General features: G+C 43.8%; 1 protein-coding gene across 8 annotated transcripts in view; it reads right to left on the bottom strand.

Annotated features, from left to right (window-relative positions):
- Positions 1–26,850, bottom strand: part of LOC106576543 (MICOS complex subunit MIC19) — a 162,107-nt gene extending 135,257 nt beyond the window's left edge. For 6 of the 8 annotated variants that reach the window (XM_045700062.1, XM_045700064.1, XM_045700068.1 and 3 more), the window contains exons 1-4: positions 26,598–26,850; positions 24,797–25,141; positions 23,869–24,079; positions 15,828–15,921 (exon numbers count right to left, since the gene is read on the bottom strand). In XM_045700062.1, coding sequence (XP_045556018.1) covers positions 15,828–15,921; positions 23,869–24,079; positions 24,797–25,141; positions 26,598–26,678 — 731 coding nt within the window. In that variant the 5' untranslated portion in view covers positions 26,679–26,850. The remainder of the gene's footprint in view (positions 1–15,827; positions 15,922–23,868; positions 24,080–24,796; positions 25,142–26,597) is intronic. The other 2 variants (XM_045700067.1, XM_045700070.1) reach the window with 2 other exon arrangements.
- Positions 26,851–27,548: the final 698 nt, after the last annotated feature.

Raw genomic sequence — 27,548 nt, 5'->3', positions numbered from 1 at the left:
AGCTTGGTCAGAGCTCACTGGGAAAAAAAACATGTCAATCTCAATGTGACTTCTCTGGTTAAAAGACACACACACACACACACACACACACACACACACACACACACACCAAATAGGATCTGGGTCAACAAACTGTTGAATTCCAAAATACTGTACCTCAGATCTACTCAAAGACCCCTCCTCCTCTCCTACACCCCTCCCCCTTCAAATCTCAAAAAGTCTTTGATTGTAGATATGTTGTAGATATGTTGTAGATATGGATTGTGACAGTCTTGTGTAACGGTGCTGAGGTGTGCCCAGGGCCCGAACCAAACGCCTCTGAACAAAGAGGTTTAAAAGGCACCATGCAATTTTAATGTGGGAATAATGTTGTTGAATGCTGGGGATGAATCATTGATGGGTTAGCCCCCTCTGCTCCCCTCAACCCCGACTCCTAGGAGCAAAAGGGGCTATGGGGGGGTAGAGGCTGGTATAACCAGAGGATGGAGGGTGGCTCTAGATACCTTTCAGTCAGTCAGTGAAGTAGTACCACCTTTCTATAGGAGTTGAGCCCTTCTTACACCTGGCCAATGAGGAAGCCTGGTGTGACCTGTACTGTACTAACGCTAAGCTGCTTCTCTCACTATGGAGACAGAAAAAGCAAATGTGAATTCTAACTATTATTATGGCTTTGTTTTCCGCTAAAGAATCAAACGCAAGGGACGATCAGGATGTGGAGAACATAATTTCTGGCAGAAAATGCTATTAATGGACTGTTAGCGGGAAGAGGACACCTTAACTAATTTGTATTGCTGTTTACAAAAATGACAATTAACTAGAGGGGAAAAACACACTCCTCCCCAGAGAGAGGCAGGCAACATGAGGAAATGTATCAGGTGTGAAATGATCTCCAGTGCTGGAGCCTGAGGGCATATAGGACCTGTGATGAATCATCCTATTGGTGAGCTGCTCTAGAGATTATGTGTAGGCAAAGAAATATAGTTACTAGAATGGACATACCCATTCAAAGTCAACATTCTGTGATGAGTGGATTCCGTTTCTACGGTGACAGAAGGGAGGGACACACTCCATAAGTGCAACACATTCAATCACACAACCAGCCATGTGTCAAGTCATCTACATGTTGATAAGGCTACTAAGTTAATGGTGTGAATGCATCTCACCTCTGATAAAAGGGTAGTATTGAAAAGAAAGGAGAGAAGAGGCCTAGACAGCTGCTAGTGGGTGATACATCTTCACTTTCATCTAGGCGTAACGTACCCAGCCGGTAAAACACTGGTATCCCTCTGGGACCGGTTCGTACATAAAACATCCTCCATTCAGGCTGCAAAGGCATCCGTTTCCTCCTTAAGTAAGGGGGGGGGGAATATGCGTACTGTCTTCTGCCTTAATAAAACGAAATTTTCCACAGCCGTTGTCAGATATATTCCGGAAGATGCACACTGCAGCGTCTGTTGTTTACCCCTGGCTGAGCACGGGCACAACATCAGGAAGTAGCAGTAGCCACTCTAGCATGGTGGTGGAAAATTAGGTTTATTTTATTTCCTTTGCTCCCTCCCCCAAAAACGGGAGGGAGCAAAGGAAATGAATAGAAGGAGGTGTGAGAGTGAGTGAGTGAGTGAGAGGCTCAGTTGGTAGAACATGGCGCTTGCAACGCCAGGGTTGTGGGTTCGATTCCCACAGGGGAGCAGTATGAAAAATGTAGGAACTCACTGCTGTAAGTCGCTCTGGATAAGAGCGTAAGCTAAATGACTAAAATGTAAATGGAGAGAGAGAGAGGAGTAAGCGAACAAAACAGATATGACCTCAATCATTAAGAGTGATCTAAAATAGAGAAAGAAGTCCAAATGTCAGGCTGGTTAAAGAGGAGAGACATGCTGGGAGAAAGTTAATGCCATCACTATATTATCAAGCAACAGTGGGAATATAAACCTCTGCCTTAGCAACACGCACCAATTACCAGCCAAACAAGGAGAGGGAGCCTAGCCAACAGGGTCATGGTACAACAATTATTTGTATTTATTATGGATCCCCATTAGCTGCTACCAGCAACTACTCTTCCTGGGTTCCAGCAAAATTAAGGCAGTTTATACAATTTGAAAACAATACATTCACAGATTTCAGGCCTCTCAGGCCCCTTCTTCACCACTACCACATATCTACAGTACAAAATGTGTACATAGTGCGGCAGGTAGCCTAGTGGTTAGAGCGCTGGGCCAGTAACCGAAAGGTTGCTGGATCGAATCCCCAAGCTGACAAGGTAAAAATCTGTCGTTCTGCCCGACAAGGCAGTTAACCCACTGTTCCCAGGCCGTCATTGAAAATAAGAATTTGCTCTTAACTGACTTGCCTAGTTAAATAAAAGGTTAAATATATATATTTTGAATGTTATCGTGTGTGTGTGTACGCATGCATGTGTCTGTGCCTATGTTTTGTGTTGCTTCACAGTCCCCGCTGTTCCATAAGGTGTTTTTATTTGAGGGGAAAGTTCAGCTTTCTGAGGTTCCTCATCTCTAGTTCGAACTTTGAAGTGCCATTGTGGGACAAATGTGGCGTCTGTGATAGTACATACACACACACACACACTCCACTTAACAGTAGAACCGCTGGGCCTCGAGGGACCCCTCTTCAAGCTAGTGAGTAGTCATTCTGACTGCAACATTCTAACACTGTAATTAATACATTTCATATAGGCGATCACAAAATTTTTAATTTGGTTGTGTTTATGATGGTCTCAGGTAACATGAGAACAATAGCATTTTCATTAGTTTATGTTACTGTAGACTATATGTAAAACATGTCAATAAAAAAAACAAAAATAATGAATCAAGTGTTCAATCAATTGTATTTTTGGAGGCTGTGTTACAACTATTAAACAGAAAGCATGTGTGCTGGATAGGGTTGTACATTTTGGGGAATATTCAGAGGTGGAAACTTTCCGTGGGAATTAACGGGAATATATGCAAATTAATATTAATACCATTTCAATTTAGATGTTTTTTGCATTGTATATATTTACCAAATCATAATGGAGACAGAAACATAAACCTTTTACCTTATCATAAGTAGACATAAAGCCCTTGCTTGGAAGTGTACTCCGCCAGACTGCCAAGAACCTTGTCCTCATCCAGGCCAAGGTGGCGAGACACGGTAGTGATGACACCATAGGCCTTGTTGATCTCTGCACCAGACAGGATGCTCTTGCCAGCATACTTGGGGTCCAACATGTACTCTGCAGTGTGAATGGGCTTCAGGCAGAAGTCTTCATGCTTTTTGATGTATTTCAGAACTGCAGTTTCCTCTGCTTGGCGCAACATTGAAGTGGGCAGGGCAGTACGGATTTATTCTCTTACATCTGCAAGCAGAGTCTGAACATCAGACAGGATGGCATTGTCTCCCTCAATCAGTGCAATGGCTACTGCTTTAGGTTTTAGGCTGCTTTACCACTCTCTCCCAAAATACATCATCCAGGAGGATCCTCTTGATGGGGCTGTCCATATCGGCAGACTGTGATATGGCCATTTCTTGGAGAGACTCCTTCCCCTCCAGGAGACTGTCAAACATGATGACAACACCACCCCAACGGGTGCTTGGAGGGAGAGATTACTGCTATAACTTGATGACTCTTCACATACCTAACTGTTTCCTTGGCTCTCTTGCAGAGTGTATCCATTGTTTTCAGTGCCATGATGTCCTTGAGGAGCAGATTCAATGCATGAGCAGCACAACCAATGGGTGTGATGTGAGGGTAGGACTGCTCCACTTTAGACCAAGCAGCCTTCATGTTCACAGCATTGTCTGTCACCAGTACAAATACCTTCTGTGGTCCAAGGTCATTGCCTGTGAGCATCAGAGGTGAACCAGTTGCATACACAGCTCGAGCAAGACATTCATCAGCATTTCTCTGACTATGTTCCTCCATTGAGTCAAAAAAACGTCCGATTCCAGGAGGACCATGAGCTGTTGCTATCGATAAGGTGTCTGATTCGTCATTTTCACCTCGAAAAGAAGTAGAGGGACTTTTGTCAGAGCTTATTTGTTGTGAGCACTGAGGGAACTTTATGCACTTGGCCAGATGGTTCTGCATCTTTGTTGCATTCTTCACATATTATTTGGCACAGTACTTGCAAATGTACACAGCTTTTCCTTCTACATTAGCTGCAGTGAAATGTCTCCACACATCAGATAGTTACTATTTACTAGTTAACAAAAAATGTGTCATAAAATATATTTCACCCCACCCAGTATTGTAATCAAAACTTACCAGAAAGCATGTAGCCCTTGGCTCAGACAGTGTAGTAGTGTGGGCTCAATAGCATCTCATTAGTGTGCAAGATCTTGAGAATCAGCTGTACATGTGATGGAAGAATGCACTGTGCATGCAGAGGGTTGCAATTCCATTGAATTGGGGATAGTTTAACCAAAATATGCCACAAGACCTAGAATTGCCTTATGTGTATCCCACAAAAAAGGTTCACTGTTATAAGCTAACTTTTTTGATTCATTTAAGCAAAATTCCAAGGCTTAACTTCCCATGGAAAATGTTCGGAAATATTCCAGAAATTTACCGGAAAGTTTCTGACCCTTTGCAATCCTAGTGCTGGAACACCCTAACATATCATTTTTACAAGGGCAAAATAAAAATACCCCAACTTCCAAGATGCACAGTCAACAAGACCAACGGTCAAATTATGAAAACATCAGTGGCCACATTATAAAGCACAAAGTGGCCTTGATAAATAGTGAAATTCTGCACAAATTCAACAATGGTATTACAATGAATAGAAGTGTCGATTTGACAGCAGTCAAAAATAGTAAATTATTGTCAGCTTGTGCTTACATGGTGTGCATCTTCACGTAACGGCATCAGTTGGAGCGTGTCCATGTCACAAACAAGGAAAGCTGGTGAGTGTGCGTTGCTGAGATGTAGGGCCTGCTCTCTCAGTGATGACATTTTGTGCTGCTAATCGGCCCATAGCATTGTCACCAGCTTGTTCTATAATTTCCTCTCTCCTGTCTCACTGTTTCATTTGGTGGAGGCGCAGGCACCTGCTCAGTGCGTACTGTTACGGCTGAGGATCAGAATAAATCAGCAGAGATGCCAGGATATGTATTTCTTCCCCACCATCCGAGTCGTTTTCATTCAGATCTTGTAGCAGAGCTAACGCAGCATGTACATCCCATTCGTCTTGGTCTTCTTGCCATTGTAAATTACGGACGCTCACACTGTGTATTACAAGTAGACCAGAGTAGACTGATAAAAGTGCTTGGATTCAGTAGACTGATAGAGTATATAATATATAGAGATTGTAATTAGAATAGATCAATAGAATGACCCGCCCTGTTCTTCATTCACAATGATGACGACCTAGGCCTAATTATGCATCCTCTTCCCCTCACTCATCAACTCAACCTTTCTCCCTAACATATTTTTACTTCATTTATTTAATCTGTTGTTGTATCTGTGAAATTAGTGTCGATATAGTTTAACCGGTTCAGTTTCGTGGAAATTATCAGCGTGATTATCAACGGACCACGGCACCTTCAATTCAACTGTCGGGAGGGGCAACGGAGGAAAACCTTTCAAAAAAATGACATTCCCTCCTAAAACGGATTAATATTAAGATTCTAAGAATGACAGTGTGTGATAGACTTATTTAGGAAAAGTCAAGCCGGAGGGGGGTCAGGACATAAAAAATGGCAGAGTAATAAAAGAAACATCCTCTCACTGTCAACTGCATTTATTTTCAGCAAACTTAACATGGTTAATATTTCTATGAACATAAAATTCAACAACAGACATACACTGAACAAATTCCACCAGACATGTGACTAACAGAAATGGAATAATGTGTCCCTGAACAAAGGGGGGGGGGGGTCAACACCAAAAGTAACAGTCAGTATCTGGTGTGGCCACCAGCTGCATTAAGTACTGCAGTGCATCTCCTCCTCACGGACTGCACAAGATTTGCCAGTTCTTGCTGTGAGATGTTACCCCACTCTTCCAACAAGGCACCTGCAAGTTTCCGGATATTTCGGGGGGGGCTCTAGCCCTCACCCTCCAATCCAACAGGTCCCAGACATGCTCAATGGGATTGAGATCCGAGCTCTTCGCTGGCCATGGCAGAACACTGACATTCCTGTCTTGCAGGAAATCACACACAGAGCGAGCAGTATGGCTGGTGGCATTGTAATGCTGGAAGGTCATGTCAGGATGAGCCTGCAGGAAGGGTACCACATGAGGGAGGAGGATGTCTTCCCTGTAACGCACAGCGTTGAGATTGCCTGCAATGACTACAAGCTCAGTCCGATGATGCTGTGACACACTGCCCTAGACCATGATGGACCCTCCACCTCCAAATCGATCCCGCTCCAGAGTACAGGCCTCGGTGTAACGCTCATTCCTTCGACGATAAACGCAAATCCGACCATCACCCCTGGTGAGACAAAACCGCAACTCGTCAGTGAAGAGCACTTTTTGCCAGTCCTGTCTGGTCCAGCGACGGTGGGTTTGTGCCCATAGGCGACATTGTTGCCAGTGATGTCTGGTGAGGACCTGCCTTACAACAGGCCTACAAGCCCTCAGTCCAGCCTCTCTCAGCCTATTGCGGACAGTCTGAGCACTGATGGAGGGATTGTGCGTTCCTGGTGTAACTCGGGCAGTTGTTGTTGCCATCCTGTACCTGTCCCACAGGTGTGATGTTCGGATGTACCGATCCTGTGCAGATTTTGTTACAGCTGTCCGTCCGGTTTCCCTGTAGCGCGGTCTTAGGTGTCTCACAGTACGGACATTGCAATTTATTGCCCTGGACACATCTGCAGTCCTCATGCCTCCTTGCAGCATGCCTAAGGCACATTAACGCAGATGAGCAGGGACCCTGGGCATCTTTCTTTTGGTGTTTTTCAGGGTGAGTAGAAAGGCCTCTTTAGTGTCCTAAATTTTCATAACTGTGACCTTAATTGCCTACCGTCTGTAAGCTATTAGTGTCTTAAGGACTGTTGCATGTTCATTAATTGTTTATGGTTCATTGAACAAGCATGGGAAACAAATGTTTAAACCCTTTACAATGAAGATCTGTGAAGTTATTTGAATTTTTACGAATTATATTTGAAAGACAGTGTCCTGAAAAAGGGACGTTTCTTTTTTTGCTGATCTTACATCTCAAGCAAAAAACATCTGCAACCCACTCACCAGCTTTCATTGTTTATGTGACATGGGCATGCCCCAACTGATGCCAATGCCTGAAGACTCATACCATGTAAGCACGAGCTGACAATAATTGACTATTTGATTGCTGTCATATCGCCACTTATATTCACTATAATACCATTGTTTAAGCAGTCCAAATGACTGCTCCAGTGGTTCTGGTGTTAAACACAGTGGCACTCAGACACACCTACTGCCACAGTCACCACACATCACAGTGACACCTGTGCTCACCACTGTGTCCCACGTAATTCAACGTAAGCATGCCCGTTGGTGACAGGAACAACCTGAGAAGTGAGACCTGTGTCTGTCTGTCCCTGTCTGAGTATCAGTCTGAGTGGCATCCTCGCTGAGCCTCTTTTTTCTCCCACAGTGCTTAGGGGCCACCACAGGTCAACCCCAATCAGAGAGCACAGCAGTGAGTGCTGACAAAGCAGAGGAGAAGAGGGACAGAGAAGAGAAAGAGATAAGAGCTGTGTGGTATTTGAGAGGAAGAGGAGAGTAGAGGTAAATAGAGAGGCTAGGAGGTCGAGAGAGAGAAGAGGTAAATATAGAGGAGAGGTCAAGAGAGAGAATAGAAGAGGTAAATATAGAGGATAGAAGTCAAGAGAGAGAATAGAAGAGGTAAATATAGAGGATAGAAGTCAAGAGAGAGAGAGAGAGAATATGAGGTCGAGAGCGAGATGAGTACTGCATATTTCTTTCACTCTGCAGCCTTTCTGCTCTGACGCCTCTCAGAGGAGTCTTCAGAAAATCTGCTCCCTGCAGCCACCCCGCCTTAAATGAGATAGGGCTGCCTGCAAATGAACACTCCACACATATTCTGTGTGTGTATTTGTGTGTGAGAATGAGAGAGGGACTGAGTGTGTGTGTGTGTGTGTGTGTGTGTGTGTGTGTGTGTGTGTGTGTGTGAGAGAGTTATTCCTGAAGCCAATTTTGGGGGTTCTTCTGTATTGGTTGTGTGTTCTAACAGAGGTTGTAAGCAGCAGTAGCAGTTTCACTGCAGACCTCTAAATTTAATGAAGCATGGCACCATCTGGCCAGCTCAGTGGTGACACCAAACACACACACTAGGCTTGGGCGATATACCGTATACAGTGTTTTTTTAATTTTTATAATGACGGCATGATCTTCAATACAGTATCATTTTTTTGTTGTTGAGGCAACTCACAGGGGCTGTGGGGGTGCGTGCTATGCCACTGCTTATTTAAATAAAGGTTCAATAAAAAAAATGAACTAGACAAGTCAGTTAAGAACAACTTACCCCGGCCAAACCCGAACGACGCTGGGCCAATTGTGCGCCGCCCTATGGGACTCCCAATCACAGACGGATGTGATACAGCCTGGATTCGAACCAGGGACTGTAGTGACGCCTCTTGCACTGAGACTCAGTGCCTTATACTTAACTTATAGTGATGCAGCGGTCTAACTATAAGAAATCTTAAAGGTGTCAAATAAATGATGTCCAGCTCAGGACTCCAGCTATGGATTTAGTTTGCTAACTTGCTAGCTAAGTGGCTAGATGTCAAGATCAAGCTTATTGGTTACAGCAGAGACATTCAATCCCCTTCAGGATCAAGTTCCCTGTTGCCTAAATTGTTTTGTGCACTTCCGGTAATACTGTATACCCTGGTATGGCATGAACATCTGGATACAACCCTAACACACACACACACACACACACACACACACACACACACACACACACACACACACACACACACACACACGACAGGAATGATAGAGGAGGGAATGAGTGAACTACTGCAAAGTGAGACCCAGGTAAGTTCATAGGTCACTAAATGCCTGTGACAGCTTCACACTATGGTTTTGACCAACGGTCAATTCATTCATAACTCCACACCTTGACTCTTCAGTTTTTACTACAGTCAACACTTCCAGTTAAGTTTAAAACAATCCAATCTTAGGCTAGCTGGTCATGACACCTCTATTCCAGCACAGGTTCCTGATCACAAGTAGTCTGCTAAACACCATCGCAGTTCAATTACCTTTGATGGCGAACCTGTGAAAAAGCCTTCTGTGCCGTCATCTCTCTCTCAATTAAAAGATAACAGTGGACCTTTTCCCCAATAAATTCAAATGAATTGAGTTTTCTATGATAGAAAGAAGAAAATTTAAAAAAAACTGTCATGACATATTAAGGATGAAAAATTAGCAGAGAAGGAAGATTTGATATCCTGGAGAGGAGAAAAGGCCAATGCCTCAGAGTAGAGTTAACCTACTGTACCATTCACCTTCCAACTCAGACCTTACAGAGTAGAGTTAACCTACTGTACCATTCACCTTCCAACTCAGACCTTACAGAGTAGAGTTAACCTACTGTACCATTCACCTTCCAACTCAGACCTTACAGAGTAGAGAGTTAACCTACTGTACCATTCACCTTCCAACTCAGACCTTACAGAGTAGAGTTAACCTACTGTACCATTCACCTACCAACTCAGACCTTACAGAGTAGAGTTAACCTACTGTACCATTCACCTACCAACTCAGACCTTACAGAGTAGAGTTAGCCTACCATTCACCTACCAACTCAAAGACCTTAAATGCAGACCAAACCAGCTCTGCCCGTGCGTCTGCGTGTGCCACCACACGTGTTAATTGTGTCTATCCCCACCAGACACCTTCATGACACGCAGGTTAAAAAAATATATACAGTAGGGAAAAAAGTATTTGATCCCCTGCTGATTTTGTACGTTTGCCCACTTACAAAGAAATGATCAGTCTATAATTTTAATGGTAGGTTAATTTGAACAGTGAGAGACAGAATAACAACAAAAAAATCCAGAAACACCATGTCAAAAATGTTATAAAATGATTTGCATTTTAATGAGGGAAATAAGTATTTGACCCCTCTGCAAAACATGACTTAGTACTTGGTGGCAAAACCCTTGTTGGCAAACACAGAAGTCAGACGTTTCTTGTAGTTGGCCACCAGGTTTGCGCACATCTCAGGAGGGATTTTGTCCCACTCCTCTTTGCAGATCTTCTCCAAGTCATTAAGGTTTCGAGGCTGACGTTTGGCAACTCGAACCTTCAGCTCCCTCCACAGATTTTCTATGGGATTAAGGTCTGGAGACTGGCAATGCCACTCCAGGACCTTAATGTTTCGTCTTCTTGAGCCACTCCTTTGTTGCCTTGGCCGTGTGTTTTGGGTCATTGTCATGCTGGAATTCCCATCCACGACCCATTTTCAATGCCCTGGCTGAGGGAATGAGGTTCTCACCCAAGATTTGACGGTACATGGCCCCGTCCATCGTCCCTTTGATGCGGTGAGGTTGACCTGTCCCCTTAGCAGAAAAACACCCCCAAAGCATAATGTTTCCACCTCCATGTTTGACGGTGGAGATGGCGTTCTTGGGGTCATAGGCAGCATTCCTCCTCCTCCAAACACGGCGAGTTGAGTTGATGTCAAAGAGCTCCATTTTGGTCTCATCTGACCACAACACTTTCACCCAGTTGTCCTCTGAGTCATTCAGATGTTCATTGCCAGACTTCAGACAGGCATGTATATGTATTCTTGAGCAGGGGGACCTTGCGGGCGCTGCAGGATTTCAGTCCTTCACGGCGTAGTGTGTTACCAATTGTTTTCTTGGTGACTATGGTCCCAGCTGCCTTGAGATCATTGACAAGATCCTCCCGTGTAGTTCTGGGCTGATTCCTCACCGTTCTCATGATCATTGCAACTCCACGAGGTGAGATCTTGCATGGAGCCCCAGGGAGATTGACAGTTCTTTTGTGTTTCTTCCATTTGCGAATAATCGCACCAAATGTTGTCACCTTCTCACCAAGCTGCTTGGCGATGGTCTTGTAGCCCATTCCAGCCTTGTGTAGGTCTACAGTCTTGTCCCTGACATCCTTGGAGAGCTCTTTGGTCTTGGCCATGGTGGAGAGTTTGGAATCTGATTGATTGATTGCTTCTGTGGACAGGTGTCTTTTATACAGGTAACAAACTGAGATTAGGAGCACTCCCTTTAAGAGTGTGCTCCTAATCTCAGCTCGTTACCTGTATAAAAGACACCTGGGAGCCAGAAATCTTTCTGATTGAGAGGGGGTCAAATACATATTTCCCTCATTAAAATGCAAATCAATTTATAACATTTCTGACATTCGTTTTTCTGGATATTTTACAAAATCAGCAGGGAATCAAATACTTCCCCCCCCCACTGTATATATATTAATTCGGGAAGAGGTCGAAACACATGAAACATTCATGGACATTTAGCTAGGTTGTTGTTGCTTGATAATTTGTCCTGGGAGATAAACGTCGGGTTGTTATTTTATCTAAAATGCACATGGTGCTTTTCTGTTTTTGCTGGATCTTTGAAGAAGTCTGACCCATGTTGAGTCAGTCACACAAAACCATGTGTTCTCTACTCTGACAATTATCCACAGATAAAAAGGGGAAACCTAGTTTGTTTATCTCCTTATTCATTCTTCTTCTATGGATTTTATATGGTGGTTGGCAACCAACTTTAAGGTGCATTACCACCGCCAAATGGACTGAGTGTGAACCTCCGTCTTTCATTCACTCACGTGTGTATATGCTCCTAAAAACCAATGAGGAGATGGGAGAGACGGGACTTGCAACGTGTCACACGTCCAAATTAGAACCAAGTTCTATTTTAGTGCCTGGCTACGCAGACGCTCGTTGGCGCTCGCGAGCAATTAGGATGAAATGATTGAATAACGTGTAAATGTATTTTGCAATGCAGGCGGTGTGGTCAGCATGTTAGGCCCATCTGTTAACAGCTACAGTTGCTGAAAATCCACATCCAACATCCTGGAGACACTCTGTTCCAAACTGTATGCTGGCCATTTGCATCAACCACCTCTTCCCCCTCCACCATTTTGAAAAGTGAACATTCACACAATGTCTTCAGGCCTAAACATGAGTGAGTCCCACAGCAAAGGGAGTTAAACATCTTATAGTGGATTATCTTCTCCAAGTCTCACTCCCACGACTCGTTGGCTCTACTAAACCCAAATGAAAACACAAACATAAAAAAAGTCAGAGAGGAGAGAACTTGGTGGGGACACGACATTAAGGGAAATATTGATTCTGTCCATCCAAGCAGCACAGCATCATGGTCAATAAAGCCCCGTACTTTCCTTCAATGGTGTATTCCCTATATAGTGCACTAAATGTTACCAGAACCCTATGGGCCCTGGTCAAAAGAAGTGCACTATATACAGAATAGGGTGCCATTTGGGACTCAACCCTGGGAGATGCGACAGGCACTACCTCGTCCCATCCCTGTTGCTTCAGCCAACAAAGCCATATAAACCAAGACAGATGCTCGTTCTAAATTCTATTTTATTATGGCTGACAGGAAATACATTTCTTTATCAATAGCAATTTGTCCAGGTTAGTGCCTGGGCCCGACTGGAAAGATGACCCGTAAAGCTGTTTTACTAATGTTTACTCCACGATATTAAGAGGGACACACACACACACACACACACACACACACACACACACCGTTGGAGAGCATGCGTGCTGGCAAACAGCTTACAGATGATTGCTTTTTAATTTTGAATGACCGTTGTTCATAAAAAGTAACAAAAAGCACCTAAAACAGTGAAGAGGTAAACCAAATAAGTGGAGGACTTGAGGCAGTCTGAGCGAGCCCACAGCGACATCACCATCATAATGAACAGAATTAATTGCAGCCCACAATTTACACTCAAATTGGTACAGTACGTTTACTTCTCTGAATAGAGGTCCATACACAACACACATTTACGTCAATAAAAGACAAAACAACTCAAAAACTAAACAATGATCTTTGTTCCTGTGAATAGCCTCCCTTAAACACACCTCAAAAAACCTTAATAGCCATAGTCTAATGCTAGCGCCTCCCATTCACTCTATAGGGGCATTTCCCATCCATACTGTAATAGCAGCTACATTAAGCGCTAGGCTAAACGACTTAGTCATTCACTGGTAGGTCTTTGGAGCCCATCCAGTACCATTAGAGGGGAATGATGTGTTTATCAGACATGCACCTGCTCCATTGTGGCGAAGAGGGGAGGAAAAGGGAGTTTTGCACCCCAAATGGCACCCCATTTCCTACACAGTGCACTACTTTTGACCAGAGTGCAATGGCTACACACATGGACCCTGGTCAAAAGTAGTGCACTATATAGTGAATAGGGAGCCATTTGGGATGCAGACGAGAAGTGGGGAAGGCGCTGGGAAGGAAGCCACGATGCCTCATCAAGGCTGGCTAATAGATCACCCACTCAGCACCCAGGAAATTACATCTCGATGGCGGCCTCTCCCAGACATGATTAATTGAGCCCCAAAAAAAGGATAGGAGGTAAGGGGGACGAAATAAACGCTGATGTGCTTCGGAAGATAAATAGATTGAACACATGTGGGAGAAGGGATGAATCTGACCTTTTTTACTATTAATGGAATACAGAATTGGCAGGAGGTTTCTGCAAAAGTGTGCTTTCTCTCCCTTTCTTTTGGAATCAGGAAACTATACAGTACATTCAGAAAGTATTCACACCCAATGACTTTTTCCACAGTTTGTTGTGTTCCAAAGTGAGATTAAAATGGATTTAATTGCCATTTGTCGTCAATGATCTAGACCAAATACTCTAAAATCAAAGAAAAATTATCACATTTGTAAAAAATAAATAATAATTATATGAAAAGTAAAACACTAAAATACTGCATCTTGATTATATAAGTACTCAACCATGTTAGAATCACATTTGGCAGCGATTACAGCTGAGTCTTTCTGGGTAAGTCTAAGAGCATGCCACACCTGGAATGTGCAACATTTTCCCATTATCATTTTCAAAATTCTTCAAGCTCTGTCAAATTGGTCAAAAAAAGTAAAAACTAACTCAGCCAATCAGGAACATTCACTGTCTTCTTGGTAAGCAACGTCAGCGCAGATTTGGACTTGTGTTTCAGGTTATTGTCCTGCTGAAAGGTGAATTCATCTCCCAGTGTCTGGTGAAAAACAAACTGAACTAGGTTACGTTTCTTTTTTATCCTGAAAAACTCTCCAGTCCCAAAAGATTAAAAGAATACCCATAGCATGATGCAGCCACCACTATGCTTGAAAATATGGAGAGTGGTACTCAGTAATGTGTTATATTACATTTGCCTCAAATATAACACTTTGTATTCAGGAAAACATTTGAATTGTTTTGCCACATTTATTGCAGTATTACTTCGGATGCATGTTTTGGAATATTTTTATTCTGTACAAGCTTCCTTCTTTTCACTCTGTCAATAAGGTTAGTCTTGTGGAGTAACTACAATGTTGTTGATCCAACCCCAGTTTTTATCACAACCATTAAACTATGCAACTGTTTTAAAGTCACCATTGGCATCATGGTGAAATCCCAGAGCGGTTTCCTTTCTGAGTTAGGAAGGAGTCTGTATCTTTGTTGTGACTTGGTGTATTGGCACAGCATCCAAAGTGTAATTGGGATATTCAATGTCTAATTTGCTTATTTTACCCATTGACCAACAGGTGCCCTTCTTTGCAAGTCATTGGAAAACCTCCCTGGTCTTTGTGGCTGAACGTGTGTTTGTAATTCACTGCTAGACTGAGGGATCTTACAGATAATTGTGTGTGGGTTACAGAGATGAGGTAGTCATTCAAAAATCATGTTAAACAATATTATTACACACAGAGTGAGTCCATGCAACTTATTAGGTGAATTGTTAAGCAAATGTATGCTACTGAACATATTAAGGCCTGCCATAACAAAGGGGTTGAATACTTATTGACTCAAGACATGTCAGATTTTCATTTCTTATTCAATTTGTAAAATTCTCGAAAAACGTAATTCCAATTTGAAATGGGGTATTATGTGTAGGCCAGTGACAACACATCTCAATTTAATCAATTTCAAAATCAGGCTCCAACAACAAAATGTGGAAAAAGTCAAGGAGTGTGAATACTTTCTGAAGGCACTGTACAGCATGAAATACCCTTGATATATATTTTACTAAGTCAATATGTATTCATTGACAATGTTTTGCCGTCAAACTGGTGGCAGTTGTGAAAACCGTCACTAGTTGGAAGAGTTGCAGTTGTAATTTAAAATAATGTCATTGTTGGTTAGATGCGTTTTTCATTAATTAGGCTATTTTCTCTTGAACCATACCCACTGGGAAAACACTGGTTGAATCAACGCTGTTTCCACAGAGAAACTCATGGGCAATAGACAAAAAAAATGAAGACATTTCTTTATTATTCAAATATAAATTACCAAAAAGATGATGCGATTGCCATAGATTTTCTGTTAATGACCAAAATTACTGAAGATTCCAGTAACTTTGGTAAATTACCGTTGGCTTCACAACCCTTCAAAGAATGCAACAAACCAAAGGACCAATCAGAGAAGTAGAGGGTGTGGCTCAGTCCCATAGAGGTTAATGGAAGGGCTAAGGTCAGGGGTGGGGCTTAGACAGGATACATTCTAACACCTACTGCATTGCTTTGTATGAGGCTGTTCGAGGACAGTTACTGTACTACAGTGGACAGGTAAGGCTGATGTGGTGGTGTTTAACCATGGTGGTTCATAGAGACGTGTGTGTGTGTGTGTCTGTGTGTGTGTCTCTCACCATGCTTGCAGCTCCTGCTCAGCCTTCGCCCTCTCCTTCAACAGGCCTTTCTGCAGATCCTCTGTGATCTTCTTCCTCAGCTCTTCTTCATCAACTATAGGAGAGAGACAGACAGATAGGCCAGGGTGAGGCACTGTGGACCAGTGTGTGTATGTGTGTGACATGTACTGTATGATGTGCCTGTTTACCATGCGTATGTTGACTAGCTGTGGGCAATAAAACTGGTCCTGTGTGTCTCAGTTGGTAGAGCATGGTGTTTGCAATGCCAGGGTTGTGGGTTCGATTCCCACGGGGGACCAGTACGGAGAAAGACAATTATGAAATGTATGCAGAAAAAAAATGTATGAAATGTATGCATTCACTACTGTAAGTCGCTCTGGATAAGAGCGTCTGCTAAATGACTAAAATGTAAAAAATCTAAATGGTGTGTGTACTGTGAGGGTAGTGAGGTGGGACTGGCCTCTAGCCTCTCTAGCCAGAAGATATTAGAGGAGAGCTATACAGCCAGAAGATATTAGCCAGAAGAGAGGAGGGCTACACAGCCAGAAGAGAGGAGGGCTACACAGCCAGAAGAGAGGAGGGCTACACAGCCAGAAGAGAGGAGGGCTACACAGCCAGAAGAGAGGAGGGCTACACAGCCAGAAGAGAGGAGGGCTACACAGCCAGAAGAGAGGAGGGCTACACAGCCAGAAGAGGAGGGCAGAAGGGAGGGTTAGATCTGCCACGCAGGTGACTGGTGGTGCGCTATTAAAACCTCATCACATACTCACACACAACCTCCCCACACATTTTTTATAGCTTTACTTTTCCCCCAATCTCCTTGTATTTATGTTACTGGCGTCATGGCGTGTTTGACCGTGTGTCTTCTTGGTCCTATCTTGGCAGGTAATTAAGCATGAAAGTAAGACGTGGGGCGAGCTAAGAGGCCAAGACGTGCTCTGAAGGCAGAAGTGCCATGCGGTGTGTCGGTGCAGCAGCAACACTGCAGTGCTGGGAGAGAGAGAGGGGTGTGTGCTTACAGATGACTCAAGTGAGACTGGCGCATTACAGAGAGATGGGATAATCGCCATTGTCAGAGAGCCTGTTATTACCAGGTAGACCCGGTCGCAGTGTAACGGTGAAGGACACACACACACACACACACACACACACACCGAAATTGGCTGGCTGGCTAACTCTCATTTGCTGAACAAGTGGAACACCTATGATCTCTAACACACTGTAGAGCAGAGCAGGAAAGCCCTTGGAGACGGTTTGTGACTGGAGCTTGTTACAGCCCAGCTTCTAGTCTGCTGGGTACCCCCCCCCTTTAGTCCCGAGAAGGATAGGACCTAAAATAAAAATCCCCTCTAATGGGGGGCTAGAGGAAAGAGAGAGGGAGGGGAGCAGACAGGGATAGAGGGATGAGTGTAGGAGGGAGGAGGAGGAAAATGAGGCATGAAGCCTCTCTCTTCAATTCCCTGGATCTGTGGTTCAGTCAGCTTCACTTGAGAGATGTTCTTGGCATGGCGCTTCCATCTGTGTGTGTGTGTGTGTGTGTGAGCGTCCGGAGTACCCCCCTAGGAGTGCAGTAGTCTCAGTCTCTGAGTTAATTAAACTCTCAGGCTAACAGAGCCCAGGCACAAGCAGGTGTCCTTCCCTGTGTTAGCTAAATAGTGCATAATAGTCAACCTGACTCATTACTATGACCCCTCCTTGCTTCAGGTGAGTCATTATCTCAGACCGGATTGACACATTAAAATAGACGAGCATGCCATTGCAGCTCTGTTACAATAATTCTAATGGGGCCTTAAGTCAATGGGAACTTTTATGTTCCCTTTGAGTATCAACGAAGGGGTCTACAGCCTCCCCTCCTGTCTTTCCTGTGCCCTCTACTGACTGTCGCATCAATAAAAACAGAGGCTAGAATCCTTCCAAAAGAAAGTGTCAAAAGGAGGAACTAAGTACCTTATACTGCCACTTCTCATCAAGGCCAAGAATAGATAGCTTCTTGTTACCGTGACGATGCCTGGGCTCAATACCATATTTCTCTGCGGGCAAGGCATTAATCAAACAGTGGGTTGAGGGTAATGGATGCCGGGGTTAGGGGCCCCTCCATGTATCATCTCTCCGGGAAGCTGATATTTGATAAGTGAATTAAAGATATGGTTCTTAAAACAGAAGAGAGCTCCACACGTAGTACTCTGGAGTCCCAGCCTGCTGCAAGTAAGGTCAATCCTATTTCTCCCGCTCTCTCATTTTCTCCTTCTCTCTGTCTAACCACCTGCCTCTCTTTGTCTCTCCTTCCCCTTTGTTTCTCCTTCCATCTCTTTTCCTTCCTCTCCAACCTAATTTCAGAGAACAGAATGAGAGCGTAAAGGCGGTGGACAGAGAGCCGTCTGTAGAAACTTGGAGAGAGAATGCAAAGGGAATGTTGTCACATTGTGCAAAAAACATGCGGCAAATAGTGCATTCCTTAGCGTACACAACACTGACCATCTGAAATGGTCAACTGCAGGGCTCTCTAGAGGGTGGTGTGGTCTTCCCAACACATCACCGGGGGCAAACGACCCGCCCTCCAGGACACCTACAGCACCCAATGTCACAGGAAGGCAAAAAATATAATCAAGGACATCAACCACCCGAGCCACGGCCTGTTCACCCCGCTATCATCCAGAAGGCGAGGTCAGTACAGGTGCAAAGCTGGGACTGGGAGACAGAAGCTGTTTTTCCTATCTCAAGGCCATCAGACTGTTAAATAGCCACCACTAGCCGGCTACCACCCGGTTACTCAACCCTGCACCTTAGAGGCTGCTGCCCAATATACATAGAATCACTGGTCACTTAATAATGGAACACTAGTCTCTCGTTTACATACTGCTTTCCTCATCTCATATGTATATACTGTATTCTTTTCTACTGTATGTTAGTCAATGCCACTCCGACATTGCGCAATCTGATAATCATATATTTCTTAATTCCATTCTTTTAGAACTGCATTGTTGTAGCTTGGAACACAAGCATTTCGCTACACCCGCAATAACATCTGCTAAATATGTTATTGACCAATAAAATATAATTTGATTTTGATGATGCTAATCAGTCGAGAAAGTTTGAAAACATGGTAAACAAATGACTGCAATCACTTCAATTGATCCTGAAAGTGAGTAGGCCCAGCACAACTGTCACCAAGAATACATCAGAAACACTAGCTGTAGAGCTAACTGCTGACAGCAACCAACACATTATCTGAAGCAGGCTGAGTGTTGGAAGACTACAGAGAAATAAACCTGTGTAATCGGTCTTGACTGGAATCCATTTTACAGCCTCCCCAGACTACACTTACATTATCATTGGATGTTATGTAGCGTTTGGCCTGACTCAACAGTTCACAATTTTGTGAAGACCATGGACCAAACTGCGTAGGTCTGCAATTACAACCCTCCTCATCATCATACTCCATGTTCTCCCCGTACTTCCCTACTCCGAGGAAAAGGGAGTCAGCCGTAGAATGGGTTCTGATAGGATAAACATGTCAAGGGTCCTTCGGGCACTCCGTTGGCTAGGCAGGGGTCATAGACAATTCCAGATCAACAGAGCCCCCGTGTCAATCCTGAGTAGGACATGGAAATGTTAAAGAGATTAAAAACTCACCTTTGAGATTTTTTCCCATCACCCCCTAAACCCCGGTGAGAAAGAAAAACTACTAGAAAGGAGCTCTTTCTTGGCAAAGGGAGATAGACGGGATGCAAACTGCATTTCTCATCAGACGTTTCATTAACCCCGTGACCCGCATAGAGGGCATAATCTGCAACATTACCACTTCTGCACGCCTCACCACCACGTTGCAGACGCACTGTTTCCAACACCTTCAAAAAGAAAAACTACCCTCGTAGCCGCTGTCTCGTGCAAAAACTCCCCCACCTTCGCCTGTAATTTAATCCCAAGAATAACTGATCACTTCCCATTTGATGATGAAGACCAGGGAAGCCATTATGCGTTGGCAGGCGTTTTATACCGCTCCACTCATCTTACACCTCTCTCTCCCTAGTCATCTATAAGCAGGCTATTAGGCCGGGCCAGCCAGTGTGTGGGCGCAGGAGTATGAATATTTATAACCTGCATAGAGCAGTGTAGGAGGCTCAACCTTGACCATACTGTAATCAGCACACAGGCAACTAGGCCGTGATTTAGAGACAGCCAAGAGGTCTAACTCCATACCACCACTCGTGGGCACACAATCAACACTCTCCCCCTCATTAAATAAACGTTGCAACCTTTATGAAAGTGTGGTATTGGGCTCGAGCCTTGGTGACTGTTTAACAAGACTTGCAGAGTTGCAAGATAGCAGAGTTATTCAAAAAAGATAAGACGCGATCGATACGCCAAGTTGACTTTTTCCTGTTGAGTGCATTTAAACAGTGTATAAAACATCAGGAACACCTCTTCCCATGACTGACCAGCTGAAAGCTATGATACCTTATTGATGTCACCTGTTAAATCCACTTCAATCAGTGTAGATGAAGGGGAGGAGACAGGTTAAAGAACATGGATTGTGTATGTGTGCCATTCAGAGGGTGAATGGTCAAGACATAAGATTTAAGTGCTATTGAACGGGGTACGGTAGTAGGTGCCAGGCGCACTGGTTTGAATGTGTCAACAACTGCAACGCTGCTGGGTTTGTCACGGCCAACAGTTTCCCTTGTGTATCAAGAATGGCCCACCACCCAAAGGACATCCAGACAATCTCACACAACTGTAGGAAGCATTAGAGTCAAGATGGGCCAGCATCCCTGTGGAACGCTTTCGACACCTTGTAGTCTATGCCTGACAAATTGAGGCTGTTCTAAGGGCAAATGGGGGTGCAACTCAATATTACGAAGGTGTTCCTAATGTTTTGTGTACTAAGTGTATAATGAACATGGGACAACCTTTAAAACATGTATCCTTTCTTTCAATGTCGACTTACATCACTGTGCTTGTAGGCCACACGTTGAGAAGAATTTGAAGCCGTCACAAGAACACAACGAATGAAGGTTATAGCACTATAGAAAAGCTCCACCTGTGTACTGCAGTCATCTAATAACCAAACCACCATGCACCTGACGAACCCCTGACATAAAAAAAGTATAGTACTTTCTACCACACATACTGAGGGAGAAATCTTTCTCCTCCAACTCAAAGCTCATTAGTCAGATGTGAGTGTTATTACTGTCTGGTGACGTGGGCAGGAACAGAACACAACTCTTACTCTGATTGCAATGGTAACCTGTGTGGAAATTAATATGCAGCTCTGCATTACCTAACATACCAATTTAGGTAAGTTAGGAGAGAAACTTGTCAACTGACTGACTCATGCACCAAAACTTGACTTGTAATTGGTTAAACTGACTTATTGATGCGTCTGGGGTCTGTTACTTTCACCTAAATTCAAAAAAGACACGTGGTTCAACCGTGACCCGTATTGAAAGATGTGGAGGTCAATCAACGGTTAAAAACAAAACTACACTTGAACTGCCAAAAACACTAGCTGCAATTAGGGTAGCGTCGCTAGAGCTCCTTGGTGACCTTTGCCTCATCTCAAATGTCAAGTCTGGACATACTGTACTGGGGCAGCAGGTAGTCTAGTGGTTAGGGTGGCGAGCAAGCAACTAAAAGTTTGAAAGTTAGAATCCCGGGTCCAACTGGAAAACTCTGGCGGGAAGTGAGCTGGCAACCGGAGGGTTGCTGGTATCAAATCCTACATGCCATTTCCTGCCATTGCGCCCTTGAGCAAGGCACTTAACCCCCCACAACAAATCTCCCTGCGTGTCCAGTGTGGCATCCTACCGCACCTCTCCAAAACCTGTATTGGTATGTATGCATGTGTGTCTTAAAAAGCAGAAGTCAAATTTCAGTTGGACCTTCTGTGCAATTAGCCAATAAAGTGATCTTAATATGATGATGAATAGGGTGAAAATGACACACAAGGCATAATAGACCTCTCATCAAGTTGGTACTATAAACAAGGATCCTTTACTGACCGAAAAGGAGCAACATTTTTTTTTTTGAAAGAGCATTACCTTTTGCAGACACAAAAGACAATTCTTAAAATGTTGCTTTTTCAGTGGAACTAGCTGCAATTTTTTTTTTCAATAATACACAATCCCCCAAAAAACAGTTCATACAAATCCCTGATAAAAAAAATGTAGTGAGACATTGCCGTGTTTATCTTTTAATCTGCAAAGCAATTAACGTGGACAATAGGGAGTGATTTTTTGACAGACAGAATCGGAGAGCGATTGCGTGAATGGCCGGTTGCTAATGAAAACAGATTTATACAAATGTGTTTTTGTTAAGAACGTGTGAGTAGCATGCCGTTACAATATCAATTGTATTAACAATGTCCTCAAGTAGAGAGCCCAAACAGCATATTAAGAAAGACCTGATAGCGTTAACTTACAGTACAGCATGTCTGACAGTTGATAAGTGGCTTGGGAGTTTTGCTAGGGAGATTTCTATTCCAGATGAACACTTAAGCAGCAAACGCACGCCCACAGCCTTTTCATAATGATGCCGGTTTGTTGTGTGAAACTGAGGAGGCGTCGTTTTAATCACCAGAGGAAGTGCAGCGTGCCTTTAAGATGCCCACTTTTTAATTATCACACCCATTGTGTGCTGTCAAGGATGGGGAAACCTCTTCGCCCACCGTTGTCATCATCTGTGATGGAACCTCCCACGTCCCCATCGTTTCCTGCCTTACCTTCAACAGTCCTTTCCCTGTGGCGAAGACTTGATACACTCCGATACCAGTGTAAGGTGACCCTTAACACGCAAAGCAGCCCTAAGCAAATTGGCTAGTGGAGGGAAAGAATGCATCACATTTAACAGTGAAAAACAGTCAAAAATAAGTTAAAGTATTTCCGCAAAACAGAGGAGGAAAAAATGGCAATGGTTTCTGCTGCCTAGTGGGCCAAAATATAGGAAATGGGCTTAAGTGCGGCATCAATTCATTAACTTTATTACAAGTAAGAATTCATCGTTTCATTAGCGCTTTGGCGATGCCAATGAATCATAATACCAGAGGCCACTGTGAGCGGAATCCTGAGAACGAAGACTAATTACAATCAGAGGGGAGAGAACATTTGTGCTGTATGCGTGGGCTGACTTAAAAGTAAGGTCAAGATTCCCAAATGATGACCGAGTACAGATCCCAAAAGCTGGACTTCTAACCCACTGAACAGTGTGATGCCTGGGGTCATGACTGTGACCTGCTGTGTGAACATGTCAATTTAAGCCAAATTGCTTTAGCTCATTTCAGAGGAAGTGGAGGAAGCAGTACGATTGACCACCTCTGAATTAGTTACGAGGTGGTCAAATACCAGCACACAGTGCAATAATCCAACTGAACCCGTAAATTAACTGACAATCTCATTGACAGGTTGAGTGGTGTGAATGAATGCATGCGTGTCATGTAAGCATGGTGCCACCGAGACCCTTATGGCTGTACACTATAGACCCTTTTTCAGTACACGACACACTGACGTCACGCAAAGATGCGCGCAACTCTTGGCAGCAGTAAGAAAGCCATGACATCTGCGCACATTCAACATAGCCTAGATTAACATTTTTATTACTTCTAAACCCCCAAAAAATGCTAAGATGTTTTGATTATTGCTTGAACTGCCACTAAGATTATATTTGGTTGTGATCTTTACAAAATAATTATTTTGGATGCAGCAGTTGTTAGCTAGAATGCTAACACTCATTGATATAGGATGTAGCAAAAGCTAGCCAAATAGCCATTTTACTGGTTGAAGTTGAAGTGTTTTTTAAGTATAATGCAGTTGATTTGCGATGATGACAAACATAGTAAGCAGGATATTCATACAAGCCTTAAAATCCAATTATAATCCAAAAGTAGTGTGAAATGCACTCAAGCAACATGTAAAGAGTTATTTTCCTGCCGTTCTATAACAACTCCCCCTTGTTCTGCCACCAACTTGCGCCGTCGCCCTCGTGCGGCAATGTTTGTAAACACATTAAGGAGACCCTTATGTCTGTACGCTATAGTAGAACTCACCTGCATGTGCTGCTGGAGGTGCTGCAGCCACTGGTTCTGGCTCTAGGGTGGGAGGAGGAAGAGGGGGGCCAACAACTTCCACTGGTTCTGGGGCAGGAGGAGGAGCAAAAGCTTCCACTGGGGGCTGAGGAGGAGGGGCAATGGGTTCACAAGGGGGAGGAGCAATGAATTCAGCTGGGGGAGGAGGCGGAGCGATGGGTTTGACTGCAGGCTGCAGGGAGAAAGCTTCCATTGGAGGAGCAGCAGACTCAACAGCAGGGGAGGAAGAGATGGATGCCAATGAAGAGGAAAGGGGAGGAGGAGCAATGGGTTCAATTATGGGAGGGGGAGGAGGTGCAATAAGCTCAATTACAGGAGGAGCAGCAGCAGCGGGTTTGATTACAGAAGGATCAGCAATGGGTTCGAATACAGGAGGAGAAGCAACAGGGTTGATTACAGGAGGACCAGCAACAGGGTTGATTACAGGAATAGCAGCAATGGGTTCGATTACAGGATGATGAGCAATGGATTCGATTACAGGAGGAGGAGCAACAGGTTTGATTACAGGAGGAGGAGCAACAGGTTTGATTACAGGAGGAGGAGCAACAGGTTTGATTACAGGAGGAGGAGAAACAGGTTTGATTACAGGAGGAGGAGTAACAGGTTTGATTACAGGAGGATCAGCAACAGGTTTGATTACAGGAGGAGGAGCAACGGGTTTGATTACAGGAGGAGGAGCAACAGGTTTGATTACAGGAGGAGGAGCAACAGGTTTGATTACAGAAGGATCAGCAACAGGTTTGATTACAGGAGGATCAGCAACGGGTTCGATTACAGGAGGATCAGCAACGGGTTCGATTACAGGAGAAGGTGCAGGGATGGTATTGAGTTCCACAGCAACAGGAGCAGGAACAGGGGCCAGGGGTTCAACCTGTGGTGGGAGGGTTACCTGCTCCACAGATGCAGGTGGTGGAGGGGACGCCACAGGCTTTAAAGCAGCTAGGGTAGGAGGTGGGATCACCATGTCAATGATGCTCGGAGCTGCTAACTGTTCCATGGGCGGTGGAGGTGGAGGAGGGGCCACAACTTCAGTGACAGGTGCAGGAGGTTGAGGTGGTAGTGCGATGGATTCTATGGGTGGAAGCGAGGTGATGGGATCGAAGGGGGGTCTGAGGAGAGGCACTGGAATGAGGAGGGGGGAGGGAGCAGCAACAGGGGGTGGGACCTGTGGAAGGGAGGGGGGAAGAAGGGGAGCTATGGGCTCCCTCATTCGGTTGATGACATTCTCAGAGAGCTGCAGAAGAGAGAGAAGAGCAATATGTGAGAGAAAATCAACAGGAGAGAAAAAAGCTCAAATAACAAGGATACCAGATCTGAGCAACACTAAACACTTCAACTCCACCACACTCAAGTGTAAAAGGCAAGTTCTCACAATCTACTTGACAAGCCAACTTAATCACACAAGGCTACAACTCTAGGTGCACTAGCTCTATTACAACAGCCTGCTCAGTGTTATCCCAATATGCATTTAGCAGTGGCACACACGGCTGCTAAAATGTGTCCACCCACCCCCAATTAGTTAGGCCTAGGCTAGCCTTGATCATGACCCCCTGTTCCATTACATAACACATACGAGTGATCGGACGAAGACATCGGTCTGAACATTAACAGGCGTTGCTTGCAGTATGGTTTTGGAAGCATAAAGACCCATATCAGCGAGAAATCATTAAAAAATAAAAAGGTTCAATTGATACACACCTTGATAGGGTTAGTGTTCCCACACGGCCATATCTCCATGTTACAGCAATGGTTTACAGAAGACTAGAGGTAACCGACGACCTGTGTTAATTAGCTATCTAGCAACTCTGGAAGTGTAGTGGAAGTGTAGTTTAGTCGAATGGCGGCACCCATAGCTGTATGGATCTGTGCAAACCTGCTACAGTAAGTGTATATTTTACATTTAAAGGATTCTTCCTTGCTGATAAAAGGGCGTTTCAAAAGCGATGATTATTGACATTTCTAAACACAGAGTCTTGATTGTTGTTGGCTGAAAACTGTAGAACCAAGGCAGAATGCTGCCATTGTATAACACTAGTTGTGATATGGGTGTACAATGTACAACCGTAAGGTATGTTTTGTTTATTGATTTGTACAAGCACGCGTGGCAAGAATGCAGAAGGAAAACACCGCCACACACCAGCTGATTACTCCATGTAAACAAACTTTGTCTTGAGTCTTCTAGCAACAAGGTGCTTCACAATAGGCATTTTCGTGCCAACTAGTCTTAACTTGAAACTAAACTAAAGCCTCTCAACCTATATTTAACTTCAATAGGCACGCAGGGTCCACTGCAACAGTTAAACACTTATCAGCTTACACGTCAGAGAGAAAGTACACGACACGTGTTTTACATGACATGGATTTAATGGTGCAACATGGACTAAACTAATGTTAATTACAATGTCAAAAGTATTATCTATTATAAACTAAATGTCATTACTAAGAACTAGGTCTAGCTGTATCCAGTCATGAATAATTTAGACAACGCGAGACCATTGCATAAACTGACAGAGAGTTAGCTAGCCTAGCTACCATAACAAACGTTACTCTGGCATAACATTGCCTATTTGTTTGGTAATAACGATATAATAATGCAGTCAGTCGTTCCAATCGTTTTTAACGCGCTTCAATACTTCAGAGCAGCATTGGGTTATGCAGTACCTCATTGTTGTTATCCTTTCAGTACTCACCCTTATGCCCTTCACAACCGTGATGTTGTCATTTTCATCCGACTCAAAGGAGACGCGGCGGGTGCTATTGTTCGCTCCCATCTCTGACTACAATCAGCGACAGTGATACCTAACTGCATGCAATGGAAATTGTTGTCATCCACCTGTTTTTAGCCAAAATTGTCAAGTCGTACACCGGGGACAGGGAGCTACAGGGCCGGACACACTTCCGTAGCATGCCAGCTGTCCAATAAAGGCTGCGTTTATTGGAGGTGCGAATACGTCTTGTGCAACAGAGGTGTCCATTGGTTGGGGAATATTTTAAGAGCCAAAAGGATCAGTATAGTGTTGTGTATGCATACACATTAACCAACAAATAAATAGAAGAAAGAAGACATGATGTAACCCACTCAAAATAAATACAACACTTTATAGTTAGCTATTTATATATATTAGGTCTTTAAAACCATACAATTGTTAATCAGTTTGGATTATACTTTCAAAAGACAGGAGTTTGGACTATCTGTCATATTCACTGCTGTTCAATAATAATTTCAATTGGCCTAATGATTTTGGGAAAAATAAACGCATAAATAGCTTCATCAGCTAAAACTCCATCAAACCCAAGCTAAGGTTATTTTATTAAATTGTCTATGTTTTTGTTGTCATTTGAATCTTTGTAAACAATGTACAAATTCAAAATATGGACAATCAGTCCTTGCACCTATAATCTAGGTCCATCTTTGAATTTGACAGTGGTAACATTTCTCCAGACCAATCCCTCAGCTTTATAGCAAAACCCAGAGGTGAATTCCATATGGACTACTAGGCCTACGCATATAACTTCAAATGAGAGAGCAGCAAGGCAATCGGTGCATATGTGGGTTTGTAGTAACGTTTTTAGAATATTTGGAGCATATGGTTTTGTCGGGTATTAAACCGGGGATAGTGAAAAAAATAGGGGATAGCATT

The sequence above is a fragment of the Salmo salar genome, chromosome ssa17 (assembly GCF_905237065.1).
Source record: "Salmo salar chromosome ssa17, Ssal_v3.1, whole genome shotgun sequence".
NCBI classification, from domain to species: domain Eukaryota; kingdom Metazoa; phylum Chordata; class Actinopteri; order Salmoniformes; family Salmonidae; genus Salmo; species Salmo salar.
The sequence above is the reverse complement of the archived record's forward strand: the minus strand, read 5'-3'. Positions and strand labels throughout refer to the sequence as shown.